This window comes from Schistocerca gregaria, chromosome 5, assembly GCF_023897955.1.
Source record: "Schistocerca gregaria isolate iqSchGreg1 chromosome 5, iqSchGreg1.2, whole genome shotgun sequence".
NCBI lineage: Eukaryota > Metazoa > Arthropoda > Insecta > Orthoptera > Acrididae > Schistocerca > Schistocerca gregaria.
This window is the reverse complement of record NC_064924.1, coordinates 427,974,220-427,996,468: the sequence shown is the minus strand read 5'-3', so window position 1 is coordinate 427,996,468 and position 22,249 is coordinate 427,974,220. Positions and strand designations below refer to the sequence as shown.

At 36.0% G+C, this 22,249-nt stretch overlaps 1 protein-coding gene across 1 annotated transcript in view; it reads left to right on the top strand.

Moving 5' to 3' along the window:
* Positions 1-22,249, top strand: part of LOC126272561 (uncharacterized) — a 219,285-nt gene that overhangs the window by 106,382 nt on the left and 90,654 nt on the right. Inside the window, exons 3-7 of the mRNA XM_049975483.1 lie at positions 3,405-3,557; positions 6,543-6,787; positions 9,826-10,332; positions 10,407-10,787; positions 15,674-16,363. Coding sequence (XP_049831440.1) covers positions 3,405-3,557; positions 6,543-6,787; positions 9,826-10,332; positions 10,407-10,787; positions 15,674-16,363 — 1,976 coding nt within the window. The remainder of the gene's footprint in view (positions 1-3,404; positions 3,558-6,542; positions 6,788-9,825; positions 10,333-10,406; positions 10,788-15,673; positions 16,364-22,249) is intronic.

The following is a 22,249-nucleotide window of genomic DNA, read 5'->3' as shown; positions in this document are numbered from 1 at the left end:
GTGTAATAATAATGGTTTTACAATGGTCCTCAGAACTGAAATTAAACTCACATGGTAAAACATATGACAACAAGAAAATACACTCACAGAGTTTAGAAATCAACATATTTGAAACAACATGCAAATATAAAGTCATGAAATAAATACTGATTAACATGGTATCAAGCATGAACCCTAACTCTTCCCTGATACAAAAGTGTACATGAGTGACTCACCTGCATTTGGCACTCTATCTTGACCGAACATATTCCTACACAACTGAATTACAAACTGCAATCAAAGACAGGAATATAAACTGTGATTTGCACTGAATGAAATTGGAATAAAAACTCATATATTACTGGGAAATTCAAATTGCATAATTTTTCAAAATTTCATTGTATTTACTTTAGTTTCTAACTGATGTAGACATGTAAGGTTTACAATTTTTCTGGAGTCTTCAGGTCATTGAATTTTGAAATACAAAATGTTCTTGCTGACATAAAATAAATGAGGAAACAGTAATACCCATTAAGTACTTAATTCTATAAAGTTCTTTTGCAAGAAAACAAGTATTACAGAACTCCCAACTAAAGTGGCATAGAAATATTCAAAAGGAAATATGGTGAGGACAGGATCACTGTTCTAAAACCTGAAATCTAAGGAGGAGCATCTGTGACCAACTAACTTATTATTAGACATGCTGAATTTATTTGAGACTCAGAATCAGAATTCTTATTATCCCCTAACATACAAAGTCAAGTCACAGATCTGATGTACTAGGGACCCGTCAACATGACATTTACATTACAATTACAATTTGTATATACAGTATTACAAAAACAATATATCAACCTACAGTTTACAGGTATTATAAAGTAATATATAACAACACTAATAACTTATGCAGCTTTGGTTTCATTTGCCCTAGCTCTATGCTGTTTATCTGTTTCTTTTTTAGCGTGTTGTAGATTTTCATGTCCATATATTCTAGGGTTTGTGCATATAACTTTAATCTGTAAGTAGGAAGCATGAAATATGTCTGATTCCTAGTGCTGTATTGATGCTTAAAATAGTTGTCTATGAATAACATAGGGTTACTAAATACAAAAATAATCAGTTCATAGATGTACAAACAGGGGGCTCTTAATATTCTTAGATTTCTTAACAGTGAGCTACAAGATTCTTTTGGTCTTGCATTACACATATTTCCAACAATTGATTTTTGTAATTTTAATATTCTAATGATTTTGCTTGTATTACCCCAAAAGATAATACCATACCTTATAACAGCTTCAAAATAGCTGTGATAAATACTTTTCTTATCTCCATGCTAGTCAAATATAACAAAATCTTCATAGCAAAGTTCAGGCTGTTTAACTTATTTGTTAAGTATTCTATATGTGAAGAACAGGATAAATTTTGGTCCAAATGTATTCCTAAAAATTTAACCCAATCTGATTCTTTTAGTTCCTGGTTTCTGCAGGTAATATGAATTTCATGTATCATAGAGTTTTTAGTTTTAAACTGTAGTAAATGTGTTTTTCCAATATTCAATTTTAACCCATTTAGTTGGAACCAGTTCTCTAAACTGTCTAGTAGATTTGTGACAGCTGAGGGAATTTGTTCTGAGTGATTGCTTTTGATGAGGGCAGATGTATTATCAGAGAATAAAACTGAATGTGAATTTATGTTTAGTGGCAAGTCATTTATATAAAGTAAGACTAAAATTGGACCCAGAATTGAGCCTTGTGGAATGCCTTGTGAAATAATCATCCATTCAGAGAAGAAATTTCCCTTGCTTGATGATGTAACTACTCTTTGTTTTCTCTTTGTGAAGTATGACCTGAACCTCTCTGAAACTCGACCTGAGCTGTAATATAGTGTTCTGTATATCTCTTGCTGAAATTTCTTTAAATTTGTTAAAGCATTCTTCCACCTTCTGACCTAATTGTACTTTTTCGGTATAACCATCTACATCTCCAACTGACTTTGATACATTTATATAAAAAAAATGCTAAAAGATTCTGAAATCAGAGCAGGGTTGGTTATAGTTTTATTTCCCACCTTAATTTTGGAGATAACTTGGCTGTTAGTTTTCATCACCAGTTCTGCTTTTACGACGGATCAGCCTGCCTTCCAGGAGTAATGTTTTTGCAGCATAGTATGGGCTCCCTCAAAGACATGGGGGCTTTAGGCTGGTGCCTACTAGCCCCAATTGGTAAAAAAATAATTATTTTTGTAAAGCAAACTTATGTTAAACTAACAGATTACACATCTCTACCAAATGTCGTATTCATGATCTATGGAACAAATATTAAAATAATGTAATGTAACTTAGTCCAGAAGATGTCAGACTTTGAATCAGCCACATGTCTGAAGTATAGGATGATGTGCATGGAGGCAACATGTTGAAAAGTGAGATTACAAGAAAAAAAGGATAAGTTGCTGTGAATACCACATCCAAAATTAAAACAAAAAATAATTGCCAACTTATGGTTTTCCTCAAATGAAAGCGTTTTTCCCCTTCAGAGTTACCTGTTAAACATTAATGTAATTAGAGTAGTAGATACATGCCTACTTCTAGCAAACAGAAGTTTCACAGTTATTGTTGTAGGAAGGGAATTAAGAGGCAGACAGTAATACACAAAAGGCTGATACTTAATATACATGATGAAACAGTGAATTGTGTTAGGAAAGTGTTTCATAATACACATGAGTATCTGAATTGCATTGCATGTGTTACACAGATAATTAGTGTTTATGAAAGTAGCAACTGTTCTGCTAATCTAGTTATGTTCATTTATCAGATATCTATGTACTAATACAACACAGTAGCTTAATGATGGTTATTTATTATTATAGCATCAATTTCATGTATTCAGCATCACTAAATGTTCTATGTTCTCCTTCATTATTGGAGCAGTAGATCATGATTGATTACATGTATCATCTTTGGTAGTGTCTAAATAACATGATATAGCAAAAATATTAAAGAATCAGAAAACTGTGGCCAATAGTAGCAGCAGTAGTTTTATTTGCCCACAGATCACTCTTGTAATGATGTTGGACATGCCATGGTATTGCAATATAAGAACAATGAAAATAACAGAATTCATATATACAGGCATTCACATACTTATAGGTCTAGTTTGACAGGGATGCGGCAGGTTTTCAGATGTGGCCTTATGGTAGGAACTGTCCCAGCATTTGCCTGAAGTAATTTACGAAAACTGTGGAAGAAATTATAATTCTCATAGCATTATATTAAGAAAGTATCTCATGACGTATACTAATATTTGAAATGTAATGTTTTAGCTGGTTTTTGTTACACCTAAAAATTTTAACCTATTACTTACTAGTTGCCTTAGATTCAGAAGTCATTCGTCTTAAAATGTGACATCCTCATGATCTCTGTTTAACAGGAGCTTTTCTCAACATACACAAGCAAGGCAATGGGTTGTATGACTGTGGGCAGACAAGTGTAAATGGAGTAATAATGTCTGAAGCTATGTCATGGATGGCAAAAAATCTCAATGAAGATGGTGGCAGATCCTTTCTGCCTAATATAACACTTGGTATGTTGTTAACCATATTGCAAGATCGTTTAAGAGCAAACTGTAATTGTTTAGGCTTAAGTCAAGAGGAAAAATGTATGTGGGTAAAATATATCTAAAAACAAAGATGATGTGACTTACCATACGAAAGTGCTGGCAGGTCGATAGACACACAAACATACACACGAAATTCAAGCTTTCGCAACCAATGGTTGCTTCATCAGGAAAGAGGGAAGGAGAGGGAAAGACGAAAGGGTGTGGGTTTTAAGGGAGAGGGTAAGGAGTCATTCCAATCCCAGGAGTGGAAAGACTTACCTTAGGGGGAGAAAAGGACAGGTATACACTCGCACACACACACACACACACACACACACACACACACACACACACACACACAGACACAAGCAGACATTTGTAAAGGCAAAGAGACCTGGCAACGCTTTCGTATGGTAAGTCACATCATCTTTTTATATGGAAACATTCCACGTGGGAAAAATATATCTAAACACAAAGATGATGGGACTTACCAAACAAAAGCGGTGGCAGGTCGATAGACACACAAACATACACACAAAATTCTAGCTTTCGCAACCAAAGGTAGCTTCTTCAGGAAAGAGGGAAGGAGAGGGAAAGACGAAAGGATGTGGGATTTAAGGGAGAGGGTAAGGAGTCATTCCAATCCCGGGAGCAGAAAGACTTACCTTAGCGGGAAAAAAGGACAGGTGTACACTCACTCACACACACACACACACACATATCCATCCGCACATACACAGACACAAGCAGACATTTGTAAAGAAGATGATGTGACTTACCAGACGAAAGTGCTGGCAGGTTGACAGACACACAAACAAACACAAACACACACACAAAATTCAAACTTTTGCAACCCAAGGTTCCTTCATCAGGAAAGAGGGAAGGAGAGGGAAAGAAGAAAGGATGTGGGTTTTAAGGGAGAGGGTAAGGAGTCATTCCAATCCTGGGGGTGGAAAGACTTACCTTAGGGGGAAAAAGGGAAGGTATACACTCACTCGCGCGCTCGCGCGCGCGCGCGCGCGCGCACACACACACACACACACACACAGTATTTTTTCTATACCTAATGCAGTGGGTCACTGTCAGCAATTCCAAAAGGAAATAATGATTACAATTTAACTTTGAAATATCTAGATATTAGTATTGACCTGGAATTGTTCAGTTTCAACCACTATTGTCAAATGCAATTTTAGAAGACTCGTAAGCTCAAGATCTTGTCAGAAGGTGGAAAGACAACTGAAATATGAATTAGAGCTCACACAGATAACAAAACTGTTTCTTTAGCACAAAATAAAGCAAATAGATAGAGTGCCAGCCATTTGAAACAGAAGTAGTAAGTGATACAACGTTATCCTGACTGGTAAAAAGATATCCTAATTGGCTGTAACAGTTGAAGCAAAGTGGGTCAGCAATACAGCAGAATAAAACTACAAAGAAGAAGCAAACCAAGAAAGAACTAACAAAGAAATGGAGTAGGAACCAATGGCAAAGACTATTAGGGGAAGAGAGGAGGGCATAATAGAGGAACCCTTGAAGGAGGAAATTGTACCACTGGTAAAAGTGGGATGTATGTTACACATTTTGCATTGAGAATAATCACAAGTATCAGTATAGATTAAGAAGAAACAAGGGATGATGATGATGATGCTGCAGAGATTACTAAATACTGTTCTGGAAAATATGGGGAGAAGAAGAATTTCACTGCTTCATTTCAGACTGTGATAACCTTCGAGAAAAAGCTAACTGACATGTAATAGGCCAGGGCACTAGTTCATGACAAGAGGAATACACTTTATTTTTAAAAAAGTTGATTGCTCTGGAGCTGTCTCTCATATCAGAAATTAGTCTGTAAACAGGGCTCGTAGAGGAATGAAGAGAAGTGATGGCAGTTGCAATACTGGGTGTTATTTCTGTGCTGAAATTAGCATCTGAACAGACATTACCATGGAAGTCATGGCCGAATGGGTGGGTGTATTTAATAATCTGAGTCTTTCTTAAGAACAAATATATTTTGTGTAATGACCTAAGTTGTTTCTAGTTCTATGTTGTCCATATAAGCTCTGTCATCACATCACATCACAATTCTAAAAAAGAACATTTGTAAATTCTGATATTAAGCTAATGAGTACCATTTATATTGGTTTAAAGAAGAATTGTAGATGTATTTATGAACAACTACCAATAAAGGAAGTAACTTTCTTTTCTAAAATTGGATCTATCTGAAAAATGACATTAATGTGATAAAGTTCAGTAAATAAGTAACATAAATTTTCAATCATGTTTATGTGCCTGTTGATGGCTCATTGCCTTTACTACATATTTTTGCTTTCTATCAGGAATTTCTGTTACTATAAAATAAATCATGATACGTGACAACAAATTTTAGAGATTTCTGAAGAGAATTAGCACATCCACAAAGGATAACATTTTAAAAATTGCATTCAGGAGCTTCTTATCACTGACTAGAAGCTTATTCATCTCTGCATAAATATTGCATCCTATACCCATTTGAACCTGCTTACTGTGTTCAAGATTTGGACTCCCTCCCTATCTCTCTTCATTAGCAAACTGACAGTTATGTCATTTTAACTGATCCCTTCCTTTAGTCAAGTTGTGGCATAATTTCCTTTTTCTTCAATTCAAATCTGATTGTAACACATGTTAAGTCAATCACCAACTATCAAGTTGCATTATTCCATGTTTTAGTACTCTTTCTTTTGGTGCATTATCATAAAAACAAGTATGTCAGTAATGTGACTGTATTTGTAACATGGTATATCCAAGCTAATTTTTTTATGCACAATAAATTTCAAGCATCCATTGTGTTTGGAGAGCTGTCATCTTTTCAAATATTGCTTAAAGTGGATTGAAACAGGTGCATTTCATTTTACTAATTTACAACTTGTATTTGTATTAGTGTACATATGTATTGAATGCGTAAATCTAATGGAAAGTCATGTTTATTTTAAGGTATAGAGGCATTTGACAGCTGTGAGAGGCCATGGGTAGCATTGACACAACTGAGTGAATTTCTTCCTGAACTTAAAGGAGAAAATTTAACAAAACCAAATACTTCTGATGTAAGATTGGGGATAGTTGATGGATCTCACATCACTCAAAATGTTGAAGTACAAAGCATTCTCAAAAAATTTAGCATACCAGTGATACCTCTTGAACTGAGTGCTGTGTATATAACACCAAGTGAAAGGGGCATGGCAAGTAATTGACATTTAATATTAATTACCAACTTATACTTTAATAATTAACTATTTTTCTGCAATCACCAATAATTCATATCGTACCTGTTTTACTCTTATTTCCATAAGTTGTGAGGTCCTTCAGAGCAATGATCAAGAAAAGACACAGGTATCGAAAGGAGCCTTGGCAGCATTGTGAGATGTGGCACAGTGATAGGTACAAGGTATACTAGAAAAACAGCCATGGGCTGTGAATGGAATTTTTTTTATATCCTTCTGCTTATGGTGTAGATTCTATGGAGTGGGATGCCCTATCATGGAAATATAGGATACACTATGGTTATTCATATTTCAGATTGGACTGTGCATTATGACTTGCAGTAATCCCTAGTGTGGTCGATGCATATTCAATTATGTCAAGTATGGGGAGTGAGTTAGCCACTCTAGATCCATGGTGACTTCATTTTCCAGATACTTGTCCTTGAGGTCAGCCCTGTGTTGGTGGGTATTATCATCCATGAGATGGAACCCAATTCAAAGTTTAATGTAATAAGACTGACATAATAGTGCAATGGGTAATTCCTATGGATCATTGCTGTCACACTATCACAGTATCCTTGAAAAACATGTTAAGTAATATATTTGCTTGTAGCTTGATGCTGCTTCAGATGAGATCATTAACAGGACAATATCAGTTAGTTTTCACAGTATTTGCAGGTTTTAACATCTCCCAGTTCCAGATGTAGAAAGGCAAGAATTTTTCTCCAAGCTAAATGGTGATTCATATGTGAAGAGGAGACTTCTGTGTTCATTTATATCATGACTTTTTTTGGAGTCATTCATGTTGAGTTAGATATCACATTTGCTTAGCCATATGGCACCTTTGTTTGAAGGGAAAATATCTGCAGATCACTCTTACTAGAGTTGCACTCCAGATTTTCCTGCTGTCGTATCCAACTGACTCTTCAAAAAAATGCTGAATGAAAGAACCTTTGGATTTAAAAGCAACTGTTTTGTGACTAAAAATAGAAATATGATAGAGGGATGGATTTTGTCCATATCATCAGAACAAAGGAAAGATATGCGGATTCCGTATAAAATAGCCAACTAATACAATGGATAAGATATTATTTTCCAAGAAGCTAATAAATACTGTTAAAGTGTATGAAATCAGCATATGAATTCCACACTCAGTGGTATTGGAATTAGAGCACATCAATTAATGTGAATCAAAGATCAGAACATGAAAGAAGGAGGGAATAGATGAATTAAAAAACAAGGGTTTTGTGAAGGAAGACACAATGTGAAATCATAGAGCAACTACCTTACAAAAGGTGGGGAAATGAGTGCCAAGAGGCATTTAAAGAAATGAGAAGATGGAAGGCAGATGGGGAGAAAAGTAAATAATACACAACGGCACAAAAGGTAGGTGAACTTATATCTTATAAAGCACCAAGAATTAAGCTTTTATTGGAAAAGCAAAAGGAGTAAGAAGATCTTGTGTTTAAAACTAAGCACCTATTCCCATGCTACTTTTGAAATTTAAATTTCTAGGGCTCATGTTATAGACTTATGCTATAGAAGGAACATTTGAAGCCAGTAATGGAGAAGACAAAAGAATTAGTTTTTGGGGTGCTGGTGGGGAAGTATAGTACATTTGTTAAGGAAACTGTATACTAGACACTAGGGTGAACATGTTTTAGAGTACTGCTTGAGGATTGCTTATGAAGAAGGTCTGACAACAGGCAGTGAACTAGTTCAGAAACATGCTACTAGCATTGTAACAGGTCATATAGCTCATGCTAATGTGTAATGGGGATGCATTGGGAAATTAGAGAAAGCTAATGTTCTCACTAAAACATGTATAGTAAAATTAGAGATCTCAAACAATGGAAAATCCAGGACGGAATGCAACAATATCATGAGGAGGAAAGTTGCTACTCACCATAGAGTGAAGACGCTCAGTCACAGATAGGCGCAACAAAAAGATTTTTCACACTTAAGGCTTTCGGCCAATGGCCTTTGTCAACAATAGACACACATAGCACACACACTCATGCAAATGCAACTCACACATACAACTGCAGTCTCAGTCTAGTTTCAGTTGCCTGAGACTGCAGTTGTGTGTGTGGGTTGCATTTGTGTGCATATATGTGTCAATTGTTGACAAAGGCCACTGGCCAAAAGCTTTAAGTGTGAAAATCTTTTTGTTGTGCCAATCTGCGACTCAGCATCTTTGCTATATTGCAAGTAGCAACTTTCCTTCTCATAATAAAATTAAAGAATTGTTGTTCATGCTAGGCTTTGTAACCATTCTGCTGTCCCATTACATACCTTGCAAGCAATGAGAACAAGATAAGAGAGACCATAGGACACACGAAGGCAGAAAAAGAATAATTTCCCCTTCACTTAAAATACAAGTGTAGTATCACAGTGTGGCTAACACTGATATGAAGTACGACCTTCTGCATGCTGCATAGTATCCTCTAGAATACAAATGTAAATGCGAATGGCCTTGACATCATTGAATACTGATGACTTCGTAACATATTAGGCCAATGACAACAAAGTTTTCTCATCAAATATGAAGTTCATACCTCTGAATAAATAATTTTGTCTCAAGTATGTACCTTTTTCATAAAATTGTGGTTTATTGTATCCATAATGTATGGTTCCAAATCATTCAAGAATATCAGTAATTGTAATAAGACTTCACCATTATTAATTTAGCACAAAAGACTTTTGGTACCATTAATATGTTGCTACCACAATGTGATATACTTTCACGTGTTATGATTTTTCTGTTAGTTTAGTCTAATCATTAATTATTTTAAACTAACATTCCAGTTATAATGATGCCTGTAAATGATAAACATATTGTGTATACTCTTGATAACTTTTTTAAAAATCTTTATGTTAGTACCTTTCTGTCCCTAAGTTATATACATGTAACTTATTAGAAAATATATATGGCAAAATCAAAATTAAATTTTTTTACACATTTGTGTAACTTATTTATCAGTTTGGCATTGTATTAAATCTGCTGTTTTTTACAGGCTATTGCAGCAATGGTGAAACATTTGAAATGGAATCATGTGATGGTTGTGCATGGTACCGATGACTACAGTAAAAACGTTCTCCATACATTTATCAGCTTAACAACAATGAGTGATGACTTCTGCATAGTCTCTGCCCAGGAATATCACACTGCCCCTCAAACGGGAAACAGTGACATTGATAGACAAACTGTTACAAAAAATCAGCAGCTTTATGGGTCTATGTTGTCTGTCCTAAAGCTGCAGCTTCCCATAGTGGTTCTTATGAGTTTCTCCAACTATTACTCTTTTTTGAAAGATTTCCGTACATATCTACACTCTGGAAACCTGTCACATGTTATTGATAGCAAACAAAAGAAGAATAAATTCATTTTTTCTGACCTTCTAACACATGAAGATTTATCCTTAATAAATGAAACTTCTTTTGATGTCTACTCTGTGACATTATTACCTGATTATGTGCCAGCATTTGAGGACTACTGGGAAAATAGAAAAGCTCATGTGAAGGTAAATGTCAAAAGCAATGATTCATATTTGCAGCTATTAAGTTGACTTTCTTCTGAAGTAATTATGTGTTTCAGAATTTGTCACAGACACACTCACAGAAGGACAGATGGCTTTTTCAGTACCTTCAGCAGATACGTAATACAACAGAGGACTCACTACATATTGCATTACGAACAAGAGCTGTACTTTCTTCCAGCTACACAGTCCTTGTATTTGCTCAAGCTCTAGAACAGGCCTGGAAATCTGCATGTTTCAATAAACATGATGACTTCTGCCCAGAAATGATGGACCTTGGAAGAAATGTGTTCTTGGAAAATTATTTTGAGCCAGTCCTAAAGAACTCTGCAGTGTTCAATCAAAGTGAAACTGAGGAAGAGCAAAGAAAGTTTCACACATTTGTGCTTGTGAAGTACCAGAATTCCTTACAGAAAAATGATTCTGTTGAGTTAACCAAGGTGATTTACAACAATTAAATAGCTATACATTTTATAAACATTTTTTTACATTCGTTTCTCTTCAGTGTTTTTAGTTTCTACTTAAGACACATATGGTTTCTAAAAATCGTGTATTTCTGTAGAGAGAAAGCAACTGATTAATTGCTTAAAGTATTTTGTAGTAGTCTTTCTTTTCTCACTACTGTTTGCCTGAAGTAATAACATTTTCATAAGTGTAGAAAAGTAATAAAGGCAATAGAATGAGAAAAAGTTAATACTTACCTACAAGGCACATATATATTCTGTTGATGACTGCAGCTTAACATCTTAACTTGTATACTTGATCAAATCAAACATATACATTTAACATCCCCACCCACCTGCCACCTCAGCCCCCTGCCCCTAGCCAGGCAAACATCATCTACAGATTATGCATTCCAGATAGGATAGACGGCGGGCTCATGTCAGGTTGATAAGCTGAATGCATGGAATTATAGGCAAGAAGGAGGAGGGAGAGCAGGGTAGGGGAAAAGGAATATGCAATCAGGGATCCTTTCAATAAATGAGTATATGAACAAAGACAGTGATACATTGCCCACACTTATGTTGGGAAGGAGTTGGAGAGTGAGATGTAAAATGTGGATACAGACTATTGAGAAAGGAATGTTAAAGCAGTAAAGGATCCAGAATGATAGAAAAAACTCAAAAAGAATTGAGGGATGTGTAATTACACTAGCAATATAATTAATGTAAGGGGCAGGAATATGTGCAAAGATAGTGTAGAGGAGGAACGAGAGTGACAACAAGGACTTAAATAAATGGCTGTCCTCCAGTTTTATCCAGGCACATTTACAAAGTTATCAATGTTTCTGAAACCAAGAATGGACAAATGAAGGACAACTAATGTCAATTTCTATGCAAGTACTTACCGTAATCCAGGAATTATTCAGATTTTTATATATAGGACAGCTGAAGATGTCCACATTTTAAAACTGAAATTGACTGTAAAATATTGGATTTTCTCTACAGCTGAGTAATAATTTATCATGAAATCCAGAACAGTTTACTGGTGCTGTTGATCATCATCTGTGAAAATTATCAAGGTATCCTTGGAACTGGGGAAGGGACAGTATTAGGTGGAGGACACGAATCATTGGTTCCTGAGCCTAGTACTGAAAGAGGGGTAAGGGGGCAAGGACAAAAAATATGTTTAAGAGGCGTTTCCCTTCTGTGCAATTGAGAAAGTCAAGAGTTAAATGGAAGAGTGCAGATGACATATGATGAGAATTAGATGTAGGATTTAATCACATTTTCTACACTTTAAGGTCTGTCACCAACTGGTCAATCTTACTCTTGGGTACAGTGACCCTTCATTACAATGGACAGTTGGTTTGCGAACAGCACAAAAGCTGTGCAGTGCTTGCAGCAAAGTAGGTATATGCCAGTCTGCTGGTCATTTCTACAAAAGTAGGAATACTGATGATGTGTCAGGAAGAGAGAGAGAGAGAGAGAGAGAGAGAGAGAGAGAGAGAGAGAGAGAGAGAGAGAGAGGAGGGGGGAGGGGGAAGGGGAGGGACAAGTGAGAGAGAGATTATCCTATGCAACTAGTTGGAAGCTGAGCTGCAATCAAGAACTTACTTCTCCATACTGATTCTATATCAGTGGGTTTCAAACTTTATGCATTCATGGATCCCTCAACCAGAATATAAACACAAGCTCCTTTTGCTCATAAAGTCTGACTTGAAGTTTGGGTAAATTAACTAAAGTTTTAAAAAATGAACAAGAGTAACTAATTTTGGTGTCTTTCTCATACCTCATCCACCACATCTTAAACTATTACTCACCCAAATAAGGTTACCGCATTGAAAAAGACTAGCTATATATGTGTGATGCAATTAAAATAAAATGAACAAGAGTAGTTGACATAACAATATTATGAGAAGGACACTTGCTACTCCTCATATAGCGAAGATGCTGAGTCGCAGATAGACACAACAAAAAGACTCTCACGATTGTAGCTTATGATCATTAAGGTCTTCATCAACTATAGACACACACACACACACACACACACACACACACACACACACACACACACACACATGCAAATGCAACTCACACACATGACTGCAGTCTCAGGCAACTGAAACCACAATGAAAGCAGCAGCACCAGTGCATGATGGGAGTGGCGACTGGGTGGGGGTAAGGGAGAGTCTGGGGTGGGGAGTGGGAGGGATAGTATGGTGGGGGTGACAGACAGTGAAGTACTGCAGGTTCCAGGTAGGGCAGGGGAGAGGTGGAGAGGGGGGAGGAAGTAGCAGAAAAGGAGAGAAATAAAAAGACTAGGTGTGGTGGTGGAAAGACGGCTGTGTAGTGCTGTAGTGCTGGAATGAGAACAGGGAAGTGGCTGGATGTGTGAGGATAGAGACTAACAAAGGTTGGGGCCGGGAGGATATGGGGATGCAGGACATATTGGAGGGAATGTTCCCACCTGTGCAATTAAGAAAAGCTGGTGTTCAGAAAAGCTGCAGTTGGTGGGAAGGATCCATATGGGACAGGATGTGAAGCAGTCACTGTAATGAAGGATACCATGTTTGGCAACATGTTCAGTAACAGGGTGGTCCACTTGTTTCTTGGCCACAGTTTGTTGGTGGCCATTCATGTGGTCATATAACTTGTTTGTTGTCATTCCTACATATAATGCAGCACAGTGGTTGCAGCTTAACTTGTAGACCACATGACTTGTTTCACAGGTAGCCCTGCCTTTGAGGGGATAGGTGATGTTAGTGACCAGACTGGAGTAGGTGGTGGTGGGAGGATGTATGGGACAGGTATTGCATCTAGGTCTGTTGCAGGGGTATGAGCCATGAGGTAAGGGATTGGGAGCAGGGGTTGTGTGAGGATGGACGAGTATATTGTGTAGGTTCGGTGGATGGCAGAATACGAGTGTGGAAGGGATGGGAAGGATAGTGGACAGGACATATCTCATTTCAGGTCACAATGAGAGGTAATGGGAACCCTGGCAGAGAATGTAATTTAGTTGCTCCAGTCCTGGGTGGTACTGTGTTACAAGGGGAATACTCCTCTGTAGCCGGATGGTGTATTATGCCTCTTTACATATCTCTGCATTTGAATATGCATGTCTATACCAGTTTCTTTGGAACTCCAGTGTATGTTGCCATGTATAAACTGTATGTGACTAATTAGATGTGCATCACTGTGAAAAACAGATTCACAACTAATCTTTGAATTTTTCAACCAGCTGTGTGTGTCACCTCTACCAAGTATTCTACCAAGTATTCGAGTACTGCTAGTATTATATGACAAAAGCACACAGCTTAGTTGCATGGCAGCTGACTCACCTGTCATAAATAGATGCCATGTCCAGAGCAACTGGTGAAATATCTTCCACTATAGTTGCCACCTTTGGCAGGTCAAAATTCAGGGCACTGCCACCTTTGGCAAGTCAAAAGTTGGGACATTTCAATCAAAAGGTAGCACTTAGTATGTGAAATGTGCAATTCTTACTAACTGTCATCAGTTCTTATTCTCACAACAAAACTTAACAATATTTGCCTTATACATTGATGAAAATCAATGGGCTGGGGCTGGAACTTGTAGATTCAGCATTGTCATCACTACGCTCACTTCCACTACTATTCATCGTTCCACTTAATCTACTTATCATTTTGGACTTTGGAAAATATGTACTGATAATGTGTTTTGCTCTTACAGAACAGTGATAGTGTGTCAGCAGTTCTTCAGTCAGTCACTCCATAAATACAACTAACTCTACAACATTATTATGAAAATGGGGCAGCAAACAGTTGACTTTAAAACCCATTGTTTTGTTACTCTCTTGTGTATTTTACACATATTTTCTTTGGCTTCCAACAGAAAGTTCATAAACTGAAGAATATGAAATTCAAAAGTGTGGTATATGATATAAAAAAGGTGTAAATGTAAATAAAAAATAGGAACTTGAGGGTATCCTGTCATACTTGTATGGGGACATGGGTCAAGTATAGAAAAGTAGCCATAATCCCTACAATATTGGGACACAGGAACCCTGTTTCCTGCTTGGCTCCTTGCTTTTGGCTACATGGTTGGCAACTTTGTACAAAAGACTTTGTAGGAATTGTAGGTTGTTTGGATAAAATATTTTTTGTAGCATTTCTTTCAACTTGTGGGAAAAATATTCTCATGATTTGTTTACTTAACTATCACAATTCGACTACAAATTTCATTTAATTTTACTAGGAAGATTTTTCGCTAGCTGTAACTTTGAAACAAGTGGCACACAGTGGACATTTTTCATTTCCAGCAGTAATACACATGAAATTGAATTTAAAGCAACTATAATTCCTGCATTGTCTTCTATTTATGTCTTTAGAACTGCAGCATACACTTGAAATGTCATGTTTTATGCTTACACTGAAAAACTTGTCCATACTGACAGAGAAACAAATTTCACAGAAGACAAACAACAATTGAAAAGACCTGCCACTGATAGAACTAGTCTTTAACCTGATTGTTGCCAAATAGAAAGAAACAAGTTACTTAGAATGATTCAACTGCCATGGCCCACATGCTTTTATTTACTTAGACACCAAATAAACCAAATCATTATTTTGTAGAATCTATCATGATGCCCCTGCTGTAAGGCTGCAATGCCCCTGGGAGCCACGACACACAGTTTGAAAATCCCTGTTCTATCTGATAACTGGTTTTCTCTCCTAATAGTATTTAATATCTACCCTGTTCTATCTGATAACTGGTTTTCTCTCCTAATAGTATTTAATATCTACCAGTATCTTCTTTTCCACTGTAGAATAAGAGCTTAATTTTACTACAGTGTGTGGTAAACACAAAAAATCTTAATTACTTTATGTTGGTTTCTGTCACAGGTCATGCTGTTCAACTCAGCCAGTGGTGCACATTTAGTAAATGAAGAGATTCTGCCTAACTTAATTGTTGCTTGTCCTGTGGATGAGAATGGTGAACAAGACTGCAGTATATGTTCTCAAATCAGACATGACCGTGGAGACTCAGGCAGACACTACAGTGTTTATGCTCAAAATGTACACAAGGTGGAGACAAGGAAACTTGTGACTCAGGCATATATGGAAGAGAAAGACTATACAATACTTCTCAAGTCACAGAATAATATGTATATTGCATTTGTACTTCCTGTTCATAATGGCACTGATGCTGATTCACTTATTCAATGCAGACAGGATGCTCCAGTTGATACTGAGGCTGTGAGACAACTAGAAGCATTTCTGTGGGCACTACAAAAAGTTAATGGTAATTTAAAAAAGACCTTAAGTGGAAGTATTGAAATAGGAGCCATTTTACTGGATACCTGCAGTGCACGGGTGAGAATGATGACATTAGCTGCAGGATTAGAAACTTTTTCAAATAAGATCACTGATCAACATAGTCCTAAAGTAATAGCAGCCATCAATGGTTTAAGATCACGTGATGGAAAAGTATTGGATGAAATTTTGTCTTCGCTTAATATAACATCCATATCAGTCAGCCAGTCAACTACTTTCAAAACTGTGGACACAAACAGAGGAGCTTTCATACTACAGGTAATAAATAAAGTTTATGGTGGTGGAATTTGTTTTGCCACAACTGCTTTCTATTAAACTATTACTTTTTTGTTTGAAAAATATGTCATCTTTATACCACTGTTGAACAGAAGTTAAATTTTATTAATTGTTTATAGTGTGCTTCATACAAGTAGAACATCAAAAGTTTTAAGACAAAAAACTTGAAGTGATATGGAATAAAATTACATTTTAATAATGTGCAATCAATTACTTTGAAAAAAAGGATATTGTTCTTCCTCTTATAGTACTCAGCTACTGTTTTACAAATTACTTCACACTAAATATTTACACAACTTCACTGATTTCAGAGAAAACTATCAACTGTCAATATACTGAAAAAACTAAGAAACTGTTTGATATGAACATTGAAGTAAACTGAAATTTAGGTCTCAAAGTCTGAATATTCTGATAAATTGTAGGAGTAGCTAATAAGTATTATTTTACTTTGTTTTTTAATAGCCAGGGATTTTGAATTTCTGATCTATGTTACATACTCCCCAAGCCACCATCTGGTGCATGTTTGTGACGTTCACTTGCTTTATTATCTTGTTGGAATAATATCAGGCCTTTATATAATAATAGGCACTGAAACTACACATTGTTCAATGTTTAATTTATGAAAAGTGCAATTGAAACATACTTCATTCCATTAAGTGAATACATCGAAAAATTCGTTCCTTTTAACAGCTTCTTCCACTACAAGGGTTAGGCTGAATTATTTGTTTAAATGATGAAATTAACAGCTATCGTTATGCAAACAGTACTTTTTAACATTGTTAATTACTTTGGAATTAATTAAGGGCTGGCTTTGCTAACATGTTTTCAAATAGAGCGAAACAGATCATTTAAGAATACTATTATTTGTTCCTCCAAATGTTTATGATTAGCATTATTTGTTTTATAAGTCAACAATAGAATTTAAGTTATGAAACAATTACAGATTTCACCCTATAACAAAAGGAATAGTCAAAGTTAATTAGAAAATCAATTACATACCAAAAGCCAAGTACAAAATTAGATGTTGTGTTATATTCTCTAAAACTGAGGGCCATCCTTACTCTTTTATGAAAATGCAGATTATACTCACCTATGTTAATGGTAATTAGTTGAAAGTGAAAAAAAGAATTTAAGGAGGCGGATGTCAAACCTGAGGGGAAGTAAAAATATCCCAGCTTGCTTCATCACGTGTTGAAGGGTACCTTTTACTACTGCCAGCCATTTCCTTTCCTGTTACACTCATAACAGAGTGATGAAAAACACAACTGTCTATATGCCTCTGTATGAGCCCAAATTTCTCTTATTTTGGTTTTGCAGTGCATATAAGAGATGTACATTTGTGGCTGCAAGTCATCCTGCAGTCAGTTACAAACAGCAGTCCTCTAAACTTCCTCAGTAAGTTTTCACAGAAAGACCAGGGATTCCTATTTGAGTTCCCAGAGCATTTCGGAAATACACATTAATCAGACCCACCAGTAACAAATATAGCAACCCACCTTTGAATTGTTTTGATATCCTCCTGTAATCCAACCTGTTGGGGATCCGAAACACCAAAAGAGTATTCATGAATAGGTTGTACAAGACTTCTATACATGCTCTACATTATGGATGAGCTACATTTCCCTACAATTCCTGGGTTCTTGGGTTCGATTCCTGGTGGGGTCAGGGATTTTCTCTGCCTCGTGATGGCTGGGTGTTGTGTGTTGTCCTTAGGTTAGTTAGGTTTCAGTAGTTCTAAGTTCTAGGGGGACTGATGACCATAGATGTTAAGTCCCATAGTGCTCAGAGCCATTTGAACCCTACAATTCTCGCAGTGAATCAAACTTGAGTTTAGATTCACTTTCTCTACAGTCAACCTTATGTGCTATTTCCATTTCACATCACTTTGCAATGATGTACCTAGATATTTAATCAATGTGACTGTGCCAAGCAGCACACCACTTATACCATAACTCATCTACATTTGGTTTACATTTTCTACATTTAGAACAAGCTCCCATTCACCACACCAAACAGAAATTCTGACTAAATCATCCTCTATTCTCCTATAGTAACTATATCTCAGACACTACAGCATCACCAGCAAATAGTCACCGATTGCTGCTTGCCATATCTGTTAGACTAATTATACGTACAGACAGCACCAATGGTCCCATAACACTTCTGTGATTACTTAAAAAGTATTTGAGCCACTCACATATCTGGGAACACATTCTGTATGCTTGGATCCCCATTAACAGTCTGCTGTGGGGCACTGTGTAAAACATTTTCTGGAAATCTAGGAGTATGGATTCTGCCTGGTGTCCTTCAGCCATGGTTTACAGGATATCAAAAATCAAGAATCAAGAATTTTTTTACCATAGATCATTTTACAGTGATATTGGCTTTGTCATACAGGATGTACTAGTACATACAGAATAATAAAAGAAACAAGTGTCAGTATATTACTTAATATATATCAAGCATGGCAGTGTATCAAATTTCACTAGGATAGCTTCTAGAAATTAATGGAATAAGCTATGCTGTTACCTAATATAATATACTATTGTATTGCTTTGTAATTACACACAATTAATCACAGCACACAATAATATGTTTAACTACAGACAACTGTTAAATGCTAATATTCTCCTCAGGCATCTCAAAGAATTCTTTAATGTCATAGAATGGATTATCTGACAGCCAGCTATACCACTGAATTTAAAAAAATATATATAGCCTTAGGTTGAACATGAATTGGCAGTTTATTGAACATTTTGAGTGTGTTAACTTTGTGGGAATTTCCTGTTCTTGCTAATCTGTGGCACGGTATGTCTAAATTACCTTTAGCCCTGGTGTTGTATTCATGTATTTCCCCTCTGGCAATAAATTCTGAAATATTATTTTTAATATAGAGTACAGACACATAGATGTATAAATTCATAATTGTGAGTATTCTGAGTCTCGAAAAAAGAGGACAACAGTGCTCCCTATGAACTCTTTCACATATTATGTGTTAGACTTTTTTTTGTGATTTCAAGATGTTCTTGATGTGAGGGGAGTACCCCCATATAATCAGACAATATGAAGTATGTGACTTGAATAGCTCAAAGTATGTCACCCTAAGGTACTCTAAGCATACTACCTCCCTTAGTTTCAAGATAAGGTATGCCACCCGAGATATTTTTTCACTTACATGATTGACACATTCCTCCCAATAGAGTTTAGAGTCAATGTGAATACATAAGAATTTTACTGACTTATTGCCTACTTCATTTGATGTTCCCATGAAAAGTTGTTGGGCCTTATCTAGATTGCACAGGAGCTTATTGGCTGCAAACCAGTCCAGGGCCTTATCAAGTGTTTCTTTTGTTAGTTTATTCCAATGTGAAATGTTCTGATGTGTGGTAAGTAGTATTGTATCGTCAGCATAACACATGACAGGGTGGGCTATGTTTTTAGGTAAATCATTAATAGCTACAATGAAGAAGAAGGGTCCAAGGATAGACCTTTGTGGTACACCTGGGCCGATTTATGTTACGCAAGAATTTAGATTTCTGACTGAAATGAATTGTTTTCGGTTACTTAAATAAGAATTTATCACAGCTTAAGTGCTTCCTCTCACCCCATAATACTCTAGTTTCCCCAGTAGTACATCAACAGGAATGCTATTGAAAGCTTTGCTTAGGTCACATTATACCAGTGATACCATGTTATTGTTTTCAAAAGCTGTTAAGGTTTGGTCAACGATTTCCAAGATGGCCCCTGTTGTGTTTTTTCATTTGTGAAAACCAAACTGATTGGTACATAGGATATTGTGTTTTTCAAAGAAGCTGCTTATTTGTGTGTGTATCAGTGCATCAAATATCTTTGAGAATATTGGACCAATGGAGACTGGTCTGTAGCTCTGGGGAAGATGTTTGTCCCCTTTTTTAAAAACTGGTACAACTTTTGATACCATAAATGCATCTGGAAAAATTCCAAATTCTACACATTTATTAAAAATGAGGGAAGAGTAAACTGACTTTTACACAAATGACACTTTCTAAATCCATGCTGATGTGTAGACAGCAGCAGTATATTTGAGTATAGAATGTGCTCAAGAATTCCTACCTTCTATTTGCTGGTAACCTGTTAAAGACCTTTGAAATGGAATATAAAACTCCACCTTGGTTCCTTGACAAGAATGTTAGTGTATACAGAAAGTAATTTTACTTCTAGCATTGTTGTTGTGAATTTCAGAATTCATCCTAAATTCTCTTTTGTTGACCATAAATAGCTTTAGGGATTAAATGTACTGGCATATGAGTGTAAGAATTTCAAACTTCCTGAGATTCTTCTGCAAGATATTCAGTTACCAACTTTAAACAATGTGCTTACCATATTTTTCTCTAGAATGAATACTTTTCTGATATTAGCTGCATTGCCTCAGAAGATTATTCATGTTTGCCACATTACTAGTACAGGGCTGTAGTGACCATTTTTCCTATAACAATAATTGTTTATTGAAGTTGCATACTTGCATAAATTGTTTTACTGGATAAATCATTTTCAACATATCAGTCATTTTCAATTGCCTGTGAGTATTTCTTGGCCTGAGGTTATGTCAAACATGTCAGGAGTGACCTTTTGTCTGAGGTTCTTACCAGTGGACTGACTAACATGGGTTTAGTGGTGTGTGACCCATACAAATTGAGACTCTCAACGTATTTTGATGCAGCCTTAGATCAGGAATTGTAATTGGGCTATTGAAAATTAGTGACAAGTTGAAAACAGTGTAGTCATAAAATATTTTATGCAAGTATTTGACTTCAATATATCTTATTCATAGGAAATTGTACATTTTGATATTTTGAGCAAACAATGAAAATTGTGACAGCAATTTAAGCCATGCAATGAGATTTCTAAGTGCAAATATGTAGAAATGAGGTATTTGGGCAACTTGCCCACACTTTCATTATCTACGTAATTTTAATAGTTTTGAATTTCATAAAAAGAGTGTATGTAGGGTTAAGGGTTTATGCTCCTTCCTGTGTTTTGGCACTATATCAGAGTAATTACATCATTAGCAAATATCATCTACATAACAAAAATCCCTTGATTGCCTTAGCATTTGAGTTTCTCCAACTGAACTATATGATCTACATAACCAAAGGTGTCTCTAATAATACAGTAACTATATTTCTCTTAGATGAAGGAACAGTTTGTTAGTGGCACAAATGTATGAGTTTCTTGCCAAATTTTCTGATTGCTGATGTGTCGAAAATAAAAGATGAAATGTCAATGGTATAAATAAACTGTGGCAGAGACAGTGGCCATGATTGTGAGAACATGTGCTTGTCTCCTACTTTAGAAGAAGTCCATTTAGCTGAAAGCTCAGGTGTAGAGCTGTCTTTTTGTTATACCTGTCTGAAACTCAGTGTTTCCTCTATGTGGTAAGTAGCAAGCAATCTATCCTTTCCATAATATTGTCGTCACAATTTTTGTGAGCATAACCGAAAAATACTTAAGTCTAAACATATTGTAGATGAACTGGATTGTAACAAGTGTAGTTTGTTTGACAGTTACAATTTAGAGAAGACAGAAATATCTGCTACTTTCTGTTACCACATGAAGCATTCTTTTATGAATGTTCCAGCTGTTAAATCTGTGTGGTAAATGAGAGTTATTGTTAACACCATACAGTGGCAGCTCTTTAGCATGTACAGTTATTCACCAAATAACAAACTCTGTTTCTGTATTAGCTTGAAAGCAATGGCATCTGAAACTGGATAGTAGAGTAAAACTGTTACATTGTTTATTTTGAGCTGTTATTTGTTTTCCTTCTTTCACAGATATACAAATGATTATAGTTACTGATTTTTTAGTATTTTCTCTTGTACTTAGTCA